Source organism: Xenopus laevis, chromosome 6S (assembly GCF_017654675.1).
Source record: "Xenopus laevis strain J_2021 chromosome 6S, Xenopus_laevis_v10.1, whole genome shotgun sequence".
Lineage (NCBI taxonomy): Eukaryota > Metazoa > Chordata > Amphibia > Anura > Pipidae > Xenopus > Xenopus laevis.
Genome location: NC_054382.1, coordinates 38225480 through 38246834, shown reverse-complemented (window position 1 = coordinate 38246834; position 21355 = coordinate 38225480). Strand labels below are relative to the sequence as shown.

At 37.5% G+C, this 21355-nt stretch overlaps 1 protein-coding gene across 2 annotated transcripts in view; it reads right to left on the bottom strand.

Moving 5' to 3' along the window:
- kat2b.S (K(lysine) acetyltransferase 2B S homeolog) overlaps window positions 1-21355 on the bottom strand; it is a 60359-nt gene that overhangs the window by 10118 nt on the left and 28886 nt on the right. For both annotated transcript variants that reach the window (XM_018269277.2, XM_018269276.2), the window contains exons 6-14: window positions 16647-16838; window positions 15119-15225; window positions 13962-14087; window positions 12751-12887; window positions 11933-12141; window positions 11538-11664; window positions 10553-10663; window positions 5650-5793; window positions 2897-3011 (exon numbers count right to left, since the gene is read on the bottom strand). In XM_018269277.2, coding sequence (XP_018124766.1) covers window positions 2897-3011; window positions 5650-5793; window positions 10553-10663; window positions 11538-11664; window positions 11933-12141; window positions 12751-12887; window positions 13962-14087; window positions 15119-15225; window positions 16647-16838 — 1268 coding nt within the window. The remainder of the gene's footprint in view (window positions 1-2896; window positions 3012-5649; window positions 5794-10552; window positions 10664-11537; window positions 11665-11932; window positions 12142-12750; window positions 12888-13961; window positions 14088-15118; window positions 15226-16646; window positions 16839-21355) is intronic.

Here is a 21355-nt window from a genome sequence, read left to right as displayed (position 1 = left end):
AGGGGGTTATTTACTAAACTCAGAATGCAAAAATCGGAAATTTATTAAACTCAGATGATGAAAAAGTCTGAAGCTGAAAATCCGGCATCTCAGACCTGTCGAGGTTGCATATACATCAATGGGAGAAGTCCCGATGATTTTTTTGATGTGCGCTGGGTTTAGTGCAATACCCTGACGTTTTCAGGTGAAAATTCCGAAAAAATCTAGAAAATCGGATGAAAAATCAGATGCAAAGCATATTTTCTGGAAAATGTAATAATAAATGAGCGTAAAAAACCAGAGCGGATTTGATCGGAGTTTGTAGCAGAATATATTGAGATAAATTTGGACTTTGATAATTAACCCCCTAAATCTTCGGATTATAGCATGAAATCCAGCGCAGATCTAGATTTTCCCATTGACATTGGCAGCTCTGAGATGCCGGATTTTCGAATTCTGACTTTTTCCTCGAGGTATAATTAATCCCAAAAATTCCAAGTTTTTTTTTTCCAAATTTGGATTTTATTGCAAAAAAACCCAAAAATTTTCGGATTTTTGGCCTTCGGACTTTAATAATTAAAGAATTAATAAATTCATATGGTTTCCACTACCACCTCTATGCTGACGATACTCAGATCTATCTCTATCTCCTGATCTCAACCCAGAACTCCTAACTTGCGTCTCCTCCTGCCTGTCCGCTATCTCTACCTGGATGTCGCAAAGCTACCTTAAATGAAACCTCTCTAAAACTGAAATGGTTCTCTTTCCTCCAACTAACACCAGTAGCATCCCAGAAGTATCCATCATAGTTAACAATTCCACTATCACCCCCTCTCCCCAGGCCCGGTGCCTTGGGGTTATCCTAGATTCTGCCCTGTCATTCACTCCTCATATCCAGTCACTTATTAAATCATGTCACTTCCACCTAAGGAACCAAAATACGATCATTTATCACCCAAGATGCTGCCAAAATTCTTATTCACTCTCTCATCATATCGCGTCTAGACTACTGTAACTCTCTTTTAATTGGCCTCCCCCTCCAGAGACTGTCACCTCTCCAGTCCATAATGAACATTGCTGCGAGGCTCATACACCTCAGCATCCGCTCCTCCTCTGCCTCGCCATTCTGTCAATCCCTGCACTGGCTTCCGTTACCTTTCAGAATCAAATTCAAATTAATGACACTGACTTTCAAAGCACTTCATAACTCTGCCCCACCCTACATCTCTGAACTCATCTCTATATACTCACCCACTCGCTTACTACGCTCCTCTACTGACCTGCTACTCAACTCTTCTCTCATTACCTCCGCACATGCTCGCATTCAAAACTTTGCAAGGGCTGCACCCCTCCTCTGGAACTCTCTCCCACTGTCTGTCCAACTTTCTCACAACCTTTCTGCTTTTAAAAAATCTCTGAAAACGCACTTCTTTCGAGAAGCCTACCCTCACTCTGCTTAACTACCAAACGCAACACCACATACAACACCACATTTCTCACCCACTTAATTCGATCTTGCCCACTCCCACACCTTGTGTATTACTCCCTTCCCTTTAGACTGTATGCCTATGCATAGGGCCTTCCTCACTTTTTTGTACCTGTATTGATTGTGATGTTTGTTACTCCATATATTCTATATATGTAATTCATGTGATGTAGTTGTATAATCACATTTACTTTACAGTGCTACGCAATATGTTGGCGCTATATAAATACATGTTAATAATAATAATAAATAACCCATTACTTATCAAAGGTACTTATATCCAAGCATGCTCCTTACACAACGGCATTGTTTTTGCAGAGCAGTTCATTATGAAATGAATGTACAAATGATAATTGATGCAAGGAAACTCTGATGGCAGTATTCTGGGTAGAAAACATGGTAATCTGTGCACTGTGTTTGCATAAATGATTGACCCCTCATGGATTAACACAGACAAATAGAACATTGGCTCTGCATATATCCTACAGTTAGGGGGTTATTTATCAAAATCCGAATTTATTACATTATTTTCCCAGAAAATTTGAGTGCGGGAAATCGTATGAAAATCGTATGAAAATCGTATGAAAATTCACATTGTAAGCATTTTTTTTGATTTACCACTGAAAACTTCAGATTTTTGCACGAAACCCAGCTGCAGATCAGGATATCTGCGGGACTTCTCCCATTGATTTATACAGTATACAACCTCAGCAGGTCTGAGATGCCAGATTTTCGTAATCTGACTTTTTCCATCCTTAGGGTAAAATAAATCACAAAAATTCGAGGTTTTTTTTCCACTAAAAATTTGGATTTTATAGTAAAAAAATCTCAAACATTTTTCACGTTTTGCACATTCGGACTTTAATAAATAATCCCCTCATGCTTATATTAAGGGGCAGATTTATTTTAAACTCCCATGAACTTGAAATTCGACCAATTGCAATTTATTAAAAAAATCTACTTTTTCAAACTTGGATGAATAGGATCGACCCGCAAATTCGAATTGAATTTGAATCAAATTCAATTTGAATGTCGGGAAGGCTGCAAACAACTCCAAATTGATCCCAGGACGTTTTCCATTGGCTAAAACAGCAATTCGGCAGGTTGAATAGTTGAATTCGAATTCTTAAAGGCCCAGTGTATGATAAATTTTGAAAACTCGAATCAAATTTTAACAATTGCATAGTCAAACTCAAAAATTCAAATTGGAATTTTCAATTTGACCCTTGATAAATCTGCCCCTAACTGTTTAATAGAATAGTAAAACAAATCAGTGTCAGCATCCTATCGCTAAATAAGGAAAAATAATGTGATAAAATATAGCAAGAGACATGTAAATCGCTTTTCAAAGATTCTAAAGTATGGATAATTATCATTTTTTTCCACTCGGTAAGCAAAGCTGTATATTAAATAATACAAATAAGCACGTACTAATCCCAGGAATGCTTTCAATGGGAATCTGACGTACTCCTTCCTTAAAGCAGGAGAGTCCAGGGTATACTTTTCGTATTTGTGCTTGCTTTCGCTCAATAATCTTTTTAATAATCTGCAATGGAAAAAAAGAGCTATAAACATGCATATAGCAGATCTTACAGGTACTCTGACTCTGTTCTGTGCCTATATGTTATGTAGTTTGTTTTTTGCTTGTAGCTTCTGTAATATTTTTTATTTTACTCCTCCAGATCAAGTTGGCAGCATATTGGCCCACGTATGGGGTCTACCTGAACAATATCTGGCTCAAACATTGGTAAGATATTTATTGAATAGTTAAAAAAATACAGTTGGGTGTGTTACACTGGTCCATTGAGGCAGTCCTCTTCTTCCATGTCACTGTTTCGCAAAATGATTATATTATCTAATCTGACTAAAGTGGCAACCAGATAAGATACACCATGTTTATTCCTTGCGAGGCAGAGAATTAAATAACCAGAATACAGTCTCCTAGCAGTATACAGTCACCTCCCGTCAACCGTTTTGTTACAACAAGCCCAATAATGTAACGAAATTATCTTTTTCCATAACTTTATGGAAGGACCAAACATAATGTAGCTTCCCTGTTTGTCCTGTATAGCTCAAGAAATAATTAAAAACATACATTGTTCACAATTTAAACCACACAAAATAAGTATGTCAGATCAAGCCTTATTCATTGAACCTCTGAACGAGCACCACAGAGCGACCTTTTTCCTCTTTCTTCTCTCTTTGTGCGTGTGCACACATACAGTAGAGTGAAACGGTGAACTTTAGGGGGCATATTTATCAAGGATCGAATTTCGAATTTGATAAACATCGAAATTCAAATTCAAAAAGACCAACCTAATTAAGTCGAAGTTTTTTTTGGCCGGATAGGTCCGTTTTCAATCTAATAGGTCCGTATTCGGCCGAATTCGAATTGTATGTATCCAAGTACTAGTGCATTCGATCAAATTCGAATCAAGTTATTCCCAAAAAAAAACGTTTTTCAAAGTCCACCAATTGACTCCAAATGGGTTCTAGGAGGTCCCCAAAATAATAAAACAGCAACTCGCCATATTTTAGATGGCGAATGGTCGACGTTGAATTTTTAAAGAGATGATGAATTTAGAAAATTCAAATTTTCTATTTTTTTTCAAATTCGAATTGAATTTGGACTATTCTCTAGTCGAAGTACACAAAAAAATAGCTTGAAGTTTGAATTTTTTGAATTCGAAAATTCACCTCGACCTTTGATAAATCTGCCCCTAAGTAAAAAGCAGTAATTACTGAAAATGCATCAGCCTGGGGCCAAGGAAAGAGCAGGCAGAAGAAGAAGAACTATCCGTGGTGCTTGCTCAGATAATAAGCCTGGCCAATGCAGTTTACTGCTAACAGGACCACCGTCTTGAGGTATCAGGTTAGTGAGTAGTATGGGTAGTGCGTAGTATTTGGCAAACCCAGTGATTTAATCTTTCCTTCTCCTTTAATGTGTTGATGTACATGACTACATTCATAAGCACAACTGTGGCTGCAGTCATGTTATTACTGAGTGAACTGTTGTTGTTTTCCAAATGTGCATGTACATGCAGAATACCTCCCAAAAGTCACGATTTTGACAGCTCAACCAGCAGTCCTGGATTGTTACTGAAATGTATTGACTTTGATCTCCTGAACTGAACAGCCAGAAAAAGATACAAAGTCTCTAACTTTGCCAGCCACTAGGTGCACTTGGATACTTTTAAGAGAAGCAAATAAGTAATTGTAACAATTTAAGATAAGCACTTTTAGGCAATACTGACACGTTCCTATAAAAATGATAGGAATGTGTCAGTATAAAGTATGTGCTGCACCTGGAATATTTTCCCTCAAAGCCGCCCCCAGCCCCACACACCTGCACTGACCCGAACCTCCGACACTGTTGAAAAACCTTCTGTGCAGTTTCAGTAACACTGGGCTGGGGGCTGCAGCGATCCTTCCATAGACTGATTACGAATGAAAACAGAACTTCAGCCTATGGAAGGATTGCTCCTCCCCCAGCACAGCATCAAGGAAGCAACACAGATCTGTTAGTAGTGTGAGCGTTCGGCTGCTCAAAGGTGCGCAGGCCTGGGGGGCGGCTTTGAGGCAAAATATTCCGGGTGCAGCACATACTTCATACTGACACGTTCCTATGATTTTTATAGAAACGTGTCAATATCGCTTTAAGATATTGGGGAAACTGACTTGCAGCTTAAAGGGCAATTCACCTTCTTTAGCAAAACGGTAAAAACACATAAAAACCATAGAAATGTGTTCAAACTTTCATAACCTGTCACATTTTGTAAAATGAACATGGTAATTAGGAGGTGTGGCCACAAAAATGGACGTGGTCCAAAAATATTCATCGCGCCACGCACACCAAATCATTTTGTCCCTCTTTCTATTTCCAAAATGTTGGAAGGTATGCATGCAGTTTGACACAGACTTTAATGGTGTATTTGGCTCAGCAGGATTCAGCCTGACAAACATTTATTTCTGTTGCATTGTATGGCATTAACTCGGCAAAATGCTGTGCTCTGTTGTGCACAATTCAATATTACAGCCTGCTCCACCCCAGTATCAACTACAATACAAGCTATGTACAGAATATTCACATACAGCTATACTGGGATCACTTATATGCTACCATAAAAAATACATGAATACTATTTACAGAATGGTTATTTTGAAATTTCACAAAAATACTTTACCTCTTTCTGTTTCTTTATAATGACAGAGAATTCAGTGTATGGAATTTTGGGATTCAATTCACAACCCATTAAGGTAGCTCCTTCATAATCCTTGATGTATCCAACATATCTGGCTTTAGGCACTTTAATATCTTTAGAAAAACCCTAAAAACAAGTTAACAAAATAAATTTACAATTTTTATGCTGGTTACTACTTTGCCCCAACTATTTTTACTTTTTTGTTTTTTAAAGAGAGGTAGAGCTAAACAGGTATGGGACCTGTTATCAAGAATGCTTGAGACCTGGAGCTTTCCAGATAATGGATCTTTCTGTAATTTGGATCTTCATACCTTAAGTCTACTACAAAATCCTGTAAACTGGCTGGTTTTGCTTCCAATAAGGATGCATTATACCTAATTTGGATCAAGTACAAGCTAATGTTTTATTATTATAAAGAAAAAGAAAATCATTTTTAAAATTGTGGATTATTTGGATAAAATGGAGTCTATGGAAGACAGCCTTTCCGTAATATGGACCTTTCTGGATAACAGGTTTCCGGATAATGGATCCCATACCTGTACTGACATAAAAGGCTGGACCTGATGGACATGTGTCTTTTTTCAACCTAACTTACTATGTTACAAAATAATTAGTACGGTTGCTGCTGCCATTGTGCTTTGAATCTGGGTTATTAATGGAAAAGAAGATTTTTAATTTGGGGAAGAGAAGAAAAAGGTAGAAAAAGATTAGGGAAGAGATAAAGAAGGGTAAAGGTTGGTTGTGGTTGCCTAATAATAGAAAAATCAGTAGCCTCTGTTGTAATATAAGGATATTATAAGTTACAGAGGAATTCCATGACTCTAATAGCAGAGACCAAAGGCTGAGTGTTTTTAAACAGGTCATAGAACTGATATCCTCATATTTTACAACTGGGGGTGCATTATTTATTATAATACACAAGTCCCAGATCAGTCAGAAATGACATCACAAGGCACCGATGACATTACTAAGCAATGTTTATATAGTGAATAAAGTACCCCCTCTTGTAAAATATAAGGATATTATAAGTTACCGAGGAGTTTCATGACCATATAAAAACACGAGGCTGAAGGCCGAGTGTTTTTATACAGGTCATGGAACTCCGGGGGTAACTTCTAATATCCTCATATTTTGCAACTGGGGGAACTTTATTTATTATAATACACATGTTTAAGTGAGTCATGTTACAAAAATGACATCAGAACTCACCGTTTATAACTGATGACATCACAACTCTAAGGATATAATATACAAGAGCCATGAATATCCTGTAAAATATATCCTTATAAACAGTGCATGGTGATGTCATCGGTTATAATGGGAGCTCAGTAATATCATTTCTGTCACATGACTCACTGAAAGTTATAATAAATAATGTACCCACTGTTGCAAAATATAAGGATATTAGAAGTCAACTCGGATTTCTATGACCTGTATGAAACCACTCTGCCTTATATGGTCATGGAACTCCTCAGTAACTTATAATAACCTTATATTTTACAAGAGGGGGGTACTTTATTCATTATATAATTTACAAGATATTCATGGCTCTTTTGTATTATAAATAGATGATTAATAATATAGATAAAGTATTATCCCTGCTAGAAATAATAGTAAGGACAAAAACACAATTAATTACATTATTTTATGGGATAAAAGCTGTCACTGGTTGCCATTTACCAAAAGGTTGCAAGAAGCGATGTGCAAATTTGTCCAACATGGCACATTTTTTTGTCTCACAGGGTTCCTGCTGCTATGCACCTGCCAATAGGTTCAAGCAATCTGATCATACAGGCATCATTCTTGTTATTATGCCTCTGTTGGTATGAGTGACACGCATATAGGGCACTGGCACAATCCATTTGCATTCTGTTAGTTCACAAAAGAAAAAATGGGAGCCCTCAGTCTTAAAGGAATAGTTCAGTGTGAAAATAAAAACTGGGTAAATAGATAGGCTGTGCAAAATAAAAAATGTTTCTAATATAGTTAGTTAGCCAAAAATGTAATATATAAAGGCTGGAGTGAACAGATCTCTAATAAAATAGCCAGAATCCAACTTCCTGCTTTTCAGCTCTATAACTCTGAGTTAGTCAGCGACTTGAAGGGGGGCCACATGGGACATTTCTGTTCAGTGAGTTTGTAATTGACCCTCAGCATTCAGCTCAGATTCAAAAGCAACAGATATGACCCATGTGGCCCCCCCTCAAGTCTCTGATTGGTTACTGCCTGGTAGCCAGGGTAACCAGTCAGTGTAAACCAAGAGAGCTGAAAAGCAGGAAGTAGTGCTCTGACTGACATGTTATACATCAAATCACTCCAGCCTTTATACATTACATTTTTGGCTAACTAACTATATTAGAAACATTTTTTTTTTTTTTGCACAGCCTATCTATATACACAGTTTTTATTTTTACACTGAACAATTCCTTTAAGCATTTTAATGCTTTCATTGTTGCCATCCATGCACTGAGCAATGCTAAATAAGGTCAACTGTTATATTATAGCTGTCCATTCTAATTGTAGATAAGATGTAAGCCAGTGGGCAGCTGCCTGTTTTCCAATTAACTGCAGAGATATCATGCTCTATTTATTTCTTAGATGGTAAACCAACAGGTGTTCTCATGGATATTTAATGACAGTGAAAGAAAACATACCATTCATTAAAGCTATCACAACACTCATATTTACTGTCACTTCTATAATGATTTTAAAGAGATAATGCAGTGGGATTACTTGCAGACACAAACTCCCGTGGTCTAACCTTAAACGGTGCCTCATAAAAACAAACGACATTACAGCACTGAGGAGAGTACACACTGCTGCAACAAATGGAGGCCTATTTACTAAAACTTGACTTTTTCTCACTTTGTTATAATTTTTTTTTTTACCAAACTCCCAGGGGGGGGCAGATTTATCTAAGGGGCCGATTCACTAAGCTCGAGTGAAGGATTCGAATGAAAAAAATTCGAATTTCGAAGTATTTTTTGGGTACTTCGACCATCGAATTGGTTAAATTCGTTCGAATTCGAACGAAATCGAACGAATCGAACGAAAAATCGTTCGACTATTCGACCATTCGATAGTCGAAGTACTTTCCCTTTAAAAAAAACTTCGACCCCCTACTTCGGCAGGTAAAACCTACCGAAGTCAATGTTAGCCTATGGGGAAGGTCCCCATAGGTTTGCTAACCTTTTTTTGATCGAAGGATTTTCCTTCGATCGTTGGATTAAAATCGTTCGAATCGTTCGATTCGAAGGATTTAATCGTTCGATCGAATCCTTCGATATTCGAAGTCGAAGGATTTCAATTCGAGGGTCGAATTTCGAAGTATTTTTAACTTCGAAATTCGACCCTTAATGAATCTGCCCCTAAGTGTAGAACTCACCATAGAAAAATTCACTTTCTATTCATTCCTATGGGATTTTTAAAAGCACGTTTTTCAAATGGTAAAAACTCTGTTAAAAAAAACACTTCTAAAAATCCCACAGGAATGAATAGAAAGTGAGTTTTTCTGTGGTGAATTCTAAATTCAAACTTTGCCAATAATTCTTCTGAAAAAAACAGTGCAAGAAAAAGTTGTGACTAAATCGGGCAAGGTTTTGAACCGTACAACTTTTGAATTGTACGACTTTTTCGAGTTGCCATGACAACTCAAATGTATTGGATTATCGAACGAAAACCAGTGCAAACAGCCCAAAACTATTGAGAATTCTGAAGGTAAAAAACATGTTCCAATTGTTCCATCTGCCGGAGTAATTTTGGATTTTTAGCAGATTCAGAGCATAATAAATGTCGAAATTTTTTCCTCTAAAAATTTGAGGTTTTCCTCTTTAAAAACACGACCTGAAAAAATTTAAGTTTAAAAATAGGCCCCCATAGTGTCAGGGAAAGCAACTAACATCTTCCATCATGTGTATCAAAGCGTGAACTACTGCTCTGGTAAATGTTATGCCTTTTTAAAGGGGTGGGTCGCCTTTAAGTTTGTGTATGTTATAGAATGGACAATTCTAAAAAAATTTCAATTGGTCTTCATTATTTTTTTCTAGTTTTTTAATTATTTGCATTTTTTTTCTTCTGACTTGTTTCCAGTATTTATATGGAAGTCAATTGCCCCTTCAGTCAAAAACGATTGCCTTGTGCGGCTACAAATTTATTGTCACTTTCTATAACTTAGTTTTCTATTCAGGTCCTCCACTATTCATAACCCATTCAAACCACTCCCAGTTGCTAAGGTAATTTGGACCCTAGCAACCAGATAGCTGTTGAAATGCCAAGTGAAATGATTATAACAAAAACACAGCTTATAAAAAATAAAGACCAAATGCTCAGACTATTACTCTCTACATCATAATAAAAGTTAAGTCAATGTGAACAACCCCTTTAAAGTGCACTTCTACACTATTTGCAAGAAGTTTGCATATTCTCCCCCTAGATGTGTAGGTTTCCTCCCATTCCCCCCAAAAATGCAGGCAGGTTAATTGACTCTAGTGTGTGTGTGTATGTGATAGGAACCTCTTAGATAGTGCCTCAGGAGGAAGAAGGGGCAGATGTAAATGATGTACAGTCTCTGTAAATCTCTGTAAAACATGTAAAAAACTATATAAAGATCTACAGGTAACACCTCTAATTGGCTTTTAAAGGTCCCTTTAGCTATTTGGAGATCTTTGCCTTCACGATTTTCAGGTGTGTTGGGGTATATAACGCTGGTTTTGGTTCCAAAACGTGACAAATTCAAGTTTGACACACAAAAATTCCTAAAAGTTGCCTAATTCGAGCGTCAAATCAGAAAAGTTTCCATGATTTTTTGAAAATTATTGATAAATTGAGGGTATTATGGATGGCAGCCTTAATACTTGTGCTATACTGTACATGTTTAGATATTTACCTGTTTTTTGAAGTAGCCTATAGCATATTCATCTGCATAAGTAAGGAAATTCAGCACATTATGCTTGATGTGATACTCCTTGAGATGATTCATTAAATGGGTTCCATAGCCCTAGGGGGAGTAAGAAATGGGATGAAAGCCATAAGAATCAACAGTATTTGCATAAGAGACCACTGCCAATATACAATATGGATGGCAGACTTTACTTTACTGATTTAGTAAGGGAACTTAAACATGCTCAGTACAGTTATCAAGAAGAATTTACATTTCTGGCTTCTGAATCAGCCCAAGGCCCCCCACTGCCTTTTAGCAATGAAGATGTGTCCCTCTGAAGATGCCCCCAGTAGCTCCCCATGTTTTTTTCCTGTTGATTTGCAGCAAATGCCAAGGAGCGATTCACAATATACAGAACAAGTTCTGTACCATGAACTTCAGTTACAGATATATTCTCACATTTTTTCTAGAGTTCTAATAACTCAGCCCAGGACACACTGAGCATATGCTGACACTCAAAATATGGAGAATGATGACAATTTTGAAGACAGTTCAACCACAAACACTGTCTGCCATCTCTAAATACCCCCCCTTCCTTAATCTCTTTGAATTTTTCAACCTGTCCTTATTCTCTAACAAGAACCAAGCTGGGATGTTTTTTAAGTCACCTAGGAGCTTGCTGAAAATAAAAACATTTGGGGACTCATCAATAATAGACTACTATTAACGGCAGATACTCAGAGTGTAAAAACAGCACTGCCACACACCACTTATTGGGGATATCTGATCAAGATACAACTTTCTCTTATTATAATTGATTGTAATCTGAATAACATTGCACAGAGAGATAGAGTAATAGCATATGGGCTGTGTAGGGCTCTATTTTCAGCAGCTATAACATACCCAAAATAACACAAATATGTTTTGTCAGCAACTATCACATGACAAGCATTGGAACACTTTTCTCCCACATATGTTTTCTCTTACTTACCTTCACTTGCTCATTTGATGTTACAGCACAGAAGACAATTTCGCTAAAACCCTGGGTTGGAAACATTCGGAAACAAATCCCACCAATGACACGCCCGTCTTTGACAAGAGCAAGGGTTTTGTGTTTTCTAAAAAAATTCATACGAATAAACTTTTACAATGCATTATTTTTCCTGCATATGATTTCTGAACATAAACCACAATTCAGACACAATAAGCTTTATGCATGTAGCCTCACTCTTTTGTTTCTTTACTGACTTGATATCCTTGATATAAGATGCAAAAGCTTGAGTTATTCACAAGTGAGACAACACTTGAGAGATGACCAGTGATAACTGATGTTTAAAAGTGAATTCTCATTCTTTTTTAATCTTAAAATATTTAAAGGGCACTCACGGATCAAAGACAAGCCGTGTGATATATTCCTTGGGCATTCTAGGTAGCTGATGAGAGAAAACATTTTGTAACCCAACAAGCCAAATCATGATCTTCTTGTTTGGCTTCTTATGTAAAGAATTGCCAACCACATGGAACTCAATGACACCCCGTCGTTCCTCCAGTCTGGCTGCTTCATCTCTGGCTGAAATGGCCGACAAGAAGTTGGTCTATTATTTAAAGAAAAGCAGAAAAAACACATGTGAGCGGTATTAACCTAAATTTAAACAAATCGTCCACTGACAATCACTGTCTACATTAAGCCTTTTGTTCCCAAGTTCAAATATGACAGCTACAAGTTATATAATAAGTTAAATAACAGCCTAAACGAAAGATTAGAAAAACAATTTCCTAGATTTGCCATATCATTATAGTCCAGCTGAAAAACCGTAATAGTTAGACTATTAGGGCCCTTACTCGAAGGCGCTTGAATTCAGTGTGCTGTGCTTCCCTGCGGCTCAACACATAAAACGGGAATGCAGGGGAGCGTAGTTTCAAACGCCCGTGAGTAAGGGCCCTTTGAATAATGTCAAACAAATCATTGCAACTCCATAATGTTATTATTCATGAAAATTTCCACTGTAATTGATTTACATTTTGTTTTAGGTATTCATCAGCATACAGTGCCTTTGGTTATGGTTAAAAATGTAAATATAAGACCATGGGGCTCTGTCACTATTTAATGAGAACATTAAACATGCTAATTGCTGGTGTTATGATTTGTTCGTTATATTCCTATCCTATTTTATTAGGCTGATATTTCCATCCGCCACACTCACTTCTGGTCCAAGCATGGCAGTAGGGTCTGTTATTGTAGACATAACTTCATTGACCAGCTCAATGGGAATGTCTCCTACAACTCTGGGCTTTTTGGCATCTTCTGAAGCAAATGGTTCACTGCTTTTTCTTTTATCACCTGTTAGATGACAGATAAGCATATTGCTATTTTAATTGGACACAACAAAGTCATGTAGCTAACTGAACAAATCTACATTATTTCAGACTGAATGTCTGTATATATATATGGAATATTTATTTAATGCCATTATATTTTAAAAATAGGAGAGTTGCAATTACAATTGGAGGTGAACCTTTGAGTCAACATGGATGACTTTACAGGAACGCTCATGATAGGTTGTATGATGCAGTCAAACACTAGAATTGATATTTGGGAAAAGCAACCTGCAGCATTTCCAGGGAACTGTCTCGTCTGACACTTGCAGTAAAGCTTCAATGTGATTGATGGCCATAAGCAGGAACCATGCCTAGTACATCTCTAGTCACATAGAGGCAAGTTTAATAACATTGGAGATAAATATATCAGGTGATGTTGCCCATAGCAACCAATCAGATCTTTGCTTTTGTTTTCTAACTTGTAGATGACTGTTTAAATCTGATTGCTTGCTATGGGCAACATCACTGGAGATATTCATCTCCAATGTTAGTAAACATGCCCCTATAGTGGCATATCTGCACCCATAGACGAACACATAGTACAGGCATGCGTATTGCAAGTGTCAGCAGAAGCCTATGTTTCTCGACTGTTAGAGGAATACTAACTTTAGCTATTAAAAAAATAATTTAAAAATGTGTGGGTTGCGGTAACATGACAGCTCTTTAATTTGATGGCGCCTAATCTTTGTCCAAAACAGCATCTCAAATCAGTAATTTGGGGTTTAACAATTTCTCAGTTAACCAATTTAATTTCTAAATAACTTTCAAAGCCATGCTGCATACCTTTCTGATTTATTCAGCTCTTAATAGAGCTCAGAGCTGACTACTATTCACCTGATGTTGTAATGAAGCACTACAAACAGGAAGGAGAAAACATTGGTCACAGTCCTAGAAATGTTTCAATGTTAGCCTGAAGGTAAGACATATATCACTGTAAGAACATTTTAGCAGTTACCCTGTGTAGTGACAAGGGCTCTATGTACAGAGAAACACACTGCCTCCATAATCTTCTTTCTGATTCACTTACACCACATACCTAAGTTTGTTTCAAGGACACAAGCTGGTTTTCCAGATGGACTCAGGCTCCCACTGCTAGGCTGCTCCAAGGGTGAAGGGCTTGTAGCATAAGCAACAGACCTAGTGACTGGAGGCGCGTTGATAACTGAAATGAAAAAACATTAACAAACAAATGCTATTTAACCTTATATAGTACCATCTTGAAAACCATAGCAAATATATAGAAATCATGTGCTCATTTCTATTTAAACACTTTGGGGCAAATTCACTAAGCAGCGAAAATGCGCTAGCGACGGCTTTGCCACACTTCGCCGCATTTCGCCAGGCGAAGTTTCACCAGGGCGCCGCTAATTCACTAAAATCCGAAGTTGCGCTCAAAGAGGCGAACGGTTGCGAAGTTGCGCTAGCGTTAATTCGTCAAGCAAAGCGAAGTTACGCTAGCGATGCCTAATTTGCATACGGCGCCAAGTTAAAGTACAATGGACGTATATGTAGCAACAATACGTTACACTACACAAGCCTGGGAAAGCTTCATAAGATAAAATAGAGTTGTTATATTGCCCTATAAATGTGCCCGCTGTATAGTTTAGGTGGCATATGTTAGGATATGTAGGGGGGAAGGAGGGTACCCCCACAAAAATTTACGATCTTTTTCAGCCTATCACCCTTAAAAAATGAAAAGACGCCAGTGTTTTTTGGGACTTAGAAAAAATTTCAAATTTTTTTGAACCAATCCCTATCTACTCTATTGCACTTTGCCTGGTCTGAGGTGGCGAAGGCAAGTCTGGCTCAAGAGGTAACATTCAGTAAAATGCGCAAGTTAGTGAATTAGCGTAGTTACGTCCCTTCGCCATAGCGCAACTTCGCCTGGAGTAAGGGTGCGAAGTAGCGCTAGAGTAGGTCCACTTCGCTAGCGAATTTTATGCCAGCGCACGTTAGTAAATCGGCAAAGTAAGGAAATGATGCCAAGCTGGCAAATTTGCGCTAGCGTTGGCCACTTCGCGTTTTTGTGAATTTGCCCCTTTGGATCTAAAGATCAAAACCTGTCCAGATTTATATCAATAAATTGCAAATATGTGATATTAGACACAATATAGGAACCTGCAATCAGAATTTAACAGACTCTGTGCATGCAATATCTTGCCAACTATAATGTCAGATCTTCTCTTCTGTTACCTATTTGAATTCCAAGATCATTAGTCTGAGATGATGTTGACATAAAATTGTCATCCCATATTGGAGAATTGGAACTGTAAACCTCTTCTTCCAACATTGATAAAAATCTGGAAAGAGTAAAAACATAAATCAGTTTAACTGTAAGCATTCTGTAACATTCAAAATGTACATCAAAATTATAAATATAGAAATATTAAAGGGATAAACATTTCAGTCCCACTCAGAAATGGCCACTCCTGAGGGAAACTTGCAAATCTGGTGTCTTGAGAAAAGTCCCCTGCTGGGACCGAAATGCTGACAAATAACATTTTATTTTTTTCACTGTATTATCAAGTCCCTGCTTCTCTGTGTTACTATTTGTATAGCCGTGGGTGTATTTTTTTCCCTTTACTATACAGGTATATAATGCAGTCAGATAAATAGCCAGTCTGCTCCCAATGCACCAGTGGTGTAAATGCTCTGACATGGCATTAGCCTGTATGTACACACATGGAGTAGATTTCAGCACTTCAAAAGTAAGACTTTTCACACTGAAATCCATCATGTGTGCGCACACAGGGTGACTCAGTGCTTGTCAGAGTACTTATACCACTACAGAGAGCAGATTGGACGTTTCTCCGCCTATGCTTATACATAGGCGGAGAAATAGCCTTGTGTTGCATTAGTCTAAAGGGAAGTGCCAGGAAACAAGAGTGTCAGTTGTACAATAAATCTGGCCAGTACTCTATTACCTGTGATTTATTATAACATTTTATGGATTCATGCAGCTTAATTACAAGTACAGTTATGGGACCTGTTATCTAGAATGCTCGGGACCTGGGGGTTTCCAGATAACAGATCTTTCTGTAGTTTGGATCCACATACCTTAAGTCTACTAGAAAAACATGTACACAACCAATAGACTGAGTTTGCTTCCAAAATAATGAATTCTATCTTAGTTTGGATCAAGTACAATGTACTGTTTTATTATTACAGAGAAAAAGGAAAACATTTTGAAAAATTTGCATTAATTGGATAAAATGGAGTCTATGGGAGATGGGCATTCCATAATTCTGAGCTTTCTGGATAATGGGTTTTCCAGATAATCCTATACTTGTTCAAGGTATCATTTTTAAAAATCGTAATTGATTAAAATGGAGTCTATTGACGATGGCCTACATGTAATTTGCAGTTTTCTGGATAATGTGATCTATATATATATATATATATATATATATATATATATATATATATATATATATATATATATATATATATATATATATATATATATATATAGATAGATATAGATATATATATATATATATATATAAGGAATAATTTAATGTTTAAACCGTACAGTACATATACCTGTCAATGAACTGTAAGCTCACTACTAACACCCTTATATAATTTTCTGGTACCATATTAAGAAACAAAATGCACCCAGGTAGGAATAAAGTTCAGAACATTTTTACTAGCAGCAATGACAATAAAAGAAAGAAAAAAAATACAAGCCCGTGTTCTGTATAAAACTGGCACTTCATACTTAGGAAAATGGGTCAGGATCAATGTTCGTTTCTCTTGCGGAAGTTTATCTTTCTCCTGCCTGGCCTGTTCCAGTAACTGTCGCCGCATCACAGTGAAGACGGAGCGAAGCAGAGTCCTCCCGAATACCTGTGTTGTTTCATATCGATTCAAACTGTCACAGAACTGCGGGACATTACAATAACACAGCCACCTACACAACCATAAACACAACATTAAAAAAAATCATAATATTGATACTGCGCAATTTAAACTGAACTCTCATAATTGGGAAATCTGCTTCACAAATTTTCCAATTCTTAGCAAAACCTTGGACTGGGGTTTTATGCAGTGAGACTGCATCATACTATATTAAGCTTATTTGTTGCATTTTTTTATGCTTTTTAAGCAGATATACACGCCTCCTCTTTTGTTTAATCAGTTTAAACGCTCATAATAGCTATAGTCAGCATGCAGAGAAACATTTTGAAATGGAAATGTATAAAAGTGACAATAAGAGATCTCTGGAAGATTAAAATGTTTTAAATAACATCAGGCATGGAGCAGGTAATGCACTGAATCCAGGATGCAGATAGGAGATTGTACCCAAATCTATTAGTGATGTAGGATATTTTACAGGATTTAATCAAATCTCAGCACAATATTCAGCTTGGCCCCAATCCTTATTAATCATCTGAATTAAGTTGCAATGCTTAAAGGTGATGTAAACACTAAAATGTTTTGCCAAAATAAGAAACTATATTTCAAAGTAACCTTCCAGTACTGTATTTGCAAAATTTAATAGCTTTAAGGTTATTTGGAAATTTAACTGTAGTATCTCTTTGTCCTGTCTGGTGGTTTTGCAGTAGCACGCCAATTAACACACCATGCAAGGCTGACTTCTGCTAAATTGTTTCAAGAGACAGAACCAACAGTGCATAAAGTAACTGCTTTCACTTGTAATTACATGTACAGAAACCAGTGACAAAATGGAATCTATGTATGTTAGCAGATGTTTAGAATAACATTTTTATTGGATATAATTGTATTGACTTCCTCTTTAAATTCATGTGACTTTATACAGTTGTTCAGTTAAAGGTGATTCACACATAAACCATGACTGTATTTGCATCAGAATAAGCTGCTAAATCTTTTGAGGAGGATTTAATATAAGGCTGAATAGAGTTGCAAGAGTTATGGCCTCAAGAATGCCTAATGTTAACCAGAATACTGTAACCAGCTTGCATGCAAATGTATTGTTCCTCTGGAGAGCTGCATGACATGCAAAGTCAATATTTGTCCAGACCTCAATGTACCCACACACACATTAATTCAGCTCTGTATGTCAGCTGAATATACAAATGTCTAAAATATAATGTTCTAACAATTGGAGAGTCTGAACTAAGGCTCATAACTAAGGCGTCAATGAATATCAGAGTTTAGAATGTGACTAATGCAGTACTGTATTCATTGCTAGACTGGTGTAGGAAGTATCTCATGGCTTGTCAGGGGCAAAGTCTACTTATACCACTACATATACAGAGGCCCTAAGTGGCAACCAGCACACTATCGCCAGATGCAGTTGGGCCAAATGTAGTATTTATATATTTCTTTTTATTGGTGTTTTTATTGGATTTCGTGTGATTTAATTTCAGTTTCAATTTCTAAAAGGTTGGCTGAACAAACTGACCAGCGGAATTGATATTTTGACTGCCCGTCTCACAGTGGAATACATTTTTTATAGTTTTGATTGTATTTGCTGCATTTTAAGTTTTTTCTAACCATCTTCTGTGTTGTATTTGAACTGTTTTTGCAGTTTTGTAACCCTATGGGGCAAATTCACTAACGCGCGAAGCGCCGAACGCTAGCGTTAATTCGCTAGCATTTGGCATTTTCGCTACTGCGCAAATTCACTAACGAACGCTGGCGTAGTTTCGCTAGTGTTACTTCGCAACCTTACGCCAGGCTACGCAAATTCACTAACTTGCGCAGTGTAGCGAACGCTACCTTTTACGCTAGACTTCGTTCGCCACCTCAGACCTGGCGAAGCGCAATAGAGTAGATAGGGATTGTTTCAAAAATAGTCAAAATTTTTTCTAAGTCCCAAAAAACGCTGGCGTGTTTTCTACATGATGGCTGATAGGCTGAAAAAGATCGAAAAATTTTTGGGGCTCCCCTTCCTCCCCCCTACATTTCCTGACTCATGGCAACTTACCTAGACAGTGGGCACATGTGTAGGGCAAAATAAAATTTTTATTTCCAGATTTGAAGGTTTTCTAGGCATTTGTAGTGCAGATACGTGTTCCTCCATTGAAATTTGAATTTCGTGCCGTATGCAAATAAGCCTTCGCTAGCGCAACTTCGCTTTATATAGCGAAACAACGCTAGCGCAACTCCGCAACCTTACGCTACCCCTGTGCGCAACTTCGGATTTTAGTGAATTTGCGAACCGTTGGCGAAACTACGCCTGGCGAAGTGCGGCGAAGTTGCGCCTGGCGCAACTTCGCATCTTAGTGAATTTGCCCCTATGTGTTTTGGTATTGCTCAAAAGAATCCTGCCAATTGAATCAAATATAATATATTTTATAAAAACTACACTGAGCAAAGTTTCCTAGTTTGGAGTTGAAATCCATTTTATCCATCATTCAAGTGTACTTTTTACAATAACCAATTATTGCCTGGGTATTAAAAGCTTTGTGGATTCAGTTATTAAAGATTTCTAAGCAATTTCCAGCAGTACTCTGGATACATTTAAGGGGCCTTTTCTGTCCACAAGCGCTGTTAACTGAAATTTTTGGCCAGTCAAAAGGATGAGCTCTTTGAACTTTCACTCGATGAAGCGGAGTTGTATCAGCTCCCTGCATCAATAGGCACAGGGCACTTCTATCTAAAAACTAGTGATGGGCAAATTTATTTGCCAGGCTTGGATGCATGGTGAATTTTCGCGTTTCACCAGGAAAAACAAATTGTCGCGCATAAAAATTGTCACATGCATAACAATTGTTGCGCATCAAAATTATTCGGACGCCCTTTGACTTTAATGCTTTTGGACAAAATAGTCACGAGTATAAAAATTTTTATGTGTCAAAATTATTTTGACGTCCATTGACATCAATGCATTTTGCTAATTTTTTCGGCGTTTTGCAAATTTTCCTGCGAAACGGGACAGATTCGCCCATCACTGGTGCACACATGTCCCTCTCAAGCCAAAAAACAGAAATTACTCAAATCAGACTTAAAAAGCTTTCAGCACCAGATGAAATGGCCCCTCGTGACAGCAACAACATTGGAATTATGGGGGGAAAATTCAGCATGTTGATTGCGCCTGAAATTACACACTGTTTATTGGTGCCAGAAATTACCCCTTTAGTGTATACACCTAAAAAGGAAAGCAAAGGTTTATTCTGTGTGTACAATATTTCTAACATATTATTTATACCTTTTCTGCTGTAAAATTTTAACATTATTGTACCCCTCACTTCCAGCCACTAATATAAATTAATACAAGTCTGATTGCAATTAAAGGAACAATAACAACAAAAAATGCAAGTGTTTTAAAGGAATGACAATATAGTGTACTGTTGTGCTGCACTGGTAAAACTGGTGTATTTGTATGGGGGCAGACATTCAAAGCTGGAAAAGGAGAGAAGGCACAGGATATGCAGCAGTTACAATGCTCTATAGTATACAATGGGATTCATTAGAACCTTATCTACTGTGTATCATGTGCTTGAATGGCTTCCCCCAAGGCTACACACCAGTTTGTTAAAGCACTCTTATTTTTGCTCTTACCTGTTGTATGATTTCAGTCTTACAGCAGACCACTGCCACTGCCAGGTGGCTGTGCAGTTGCACCTTCCACTTTCACACTCATTACGTAGCCCCACAAAGAATTGGTAGTGAAAGACCCAACTGGCAAGGGTATTCAGTGCACACGCAAGAGAATAGAAAGCTACCAGTGAGCGACCCTTCACCCACACCTACAATTATAATCGTATACCAAGTCTATGCTATTAGTTCATTGCAATGAGAATTTCTTATTTTTGCATTTTCGCTGTTAATAATTGTAGGTTGTATCTTGTAAGAGGTTAGGTGCTGTGAGTGGGCCCTCTCTTCATAAGTGCCGGATTGATTTAGGAGGAGTCGACATGGTGTCTGTGTTTGCATGAAACAGCGAGGTTGAATGAAGCAGCAGTATTGGATAACATGACTTCAAAGCTTGAATATGGAGCCTAAAGTGGAGTGTTTTACAGATAAGTAGCAAATGTATTAATTCTGTGAAGATGCCACACATGTTGTTTAACTCGGCACATTGATAAAGGGACGTAATTTATGCTCCACACTGATTTATTGAGCAATAGCCGCCGGGTCCATTAATTACTGTGTGGCGGAACATTCACTCAGCTCACACGTTATGCTGCTGATACTGTTTTTACTAACCACCTCCAACATCTAATGCTGTCCACATAAGTACTTTTCAGTCGCCCTCATTGACTCTGTCCATCCTAACTTGGCACATTTGATCTTCCCTTGGGTTAGGAAACAGGATCATCACAAGGGATCAAGATATTTACGCATGCCTAGGATTTTATAAATTTATTACAGGTTATTTTTTACAACCTAAACAACATGGGACACTAACTGCAGTTTGGACCTACGGATACATATGTTGAAATTTTGACACCTCAATTGACAACTTCATGGTCCTTTATTATTATTTTTTTCTGCATT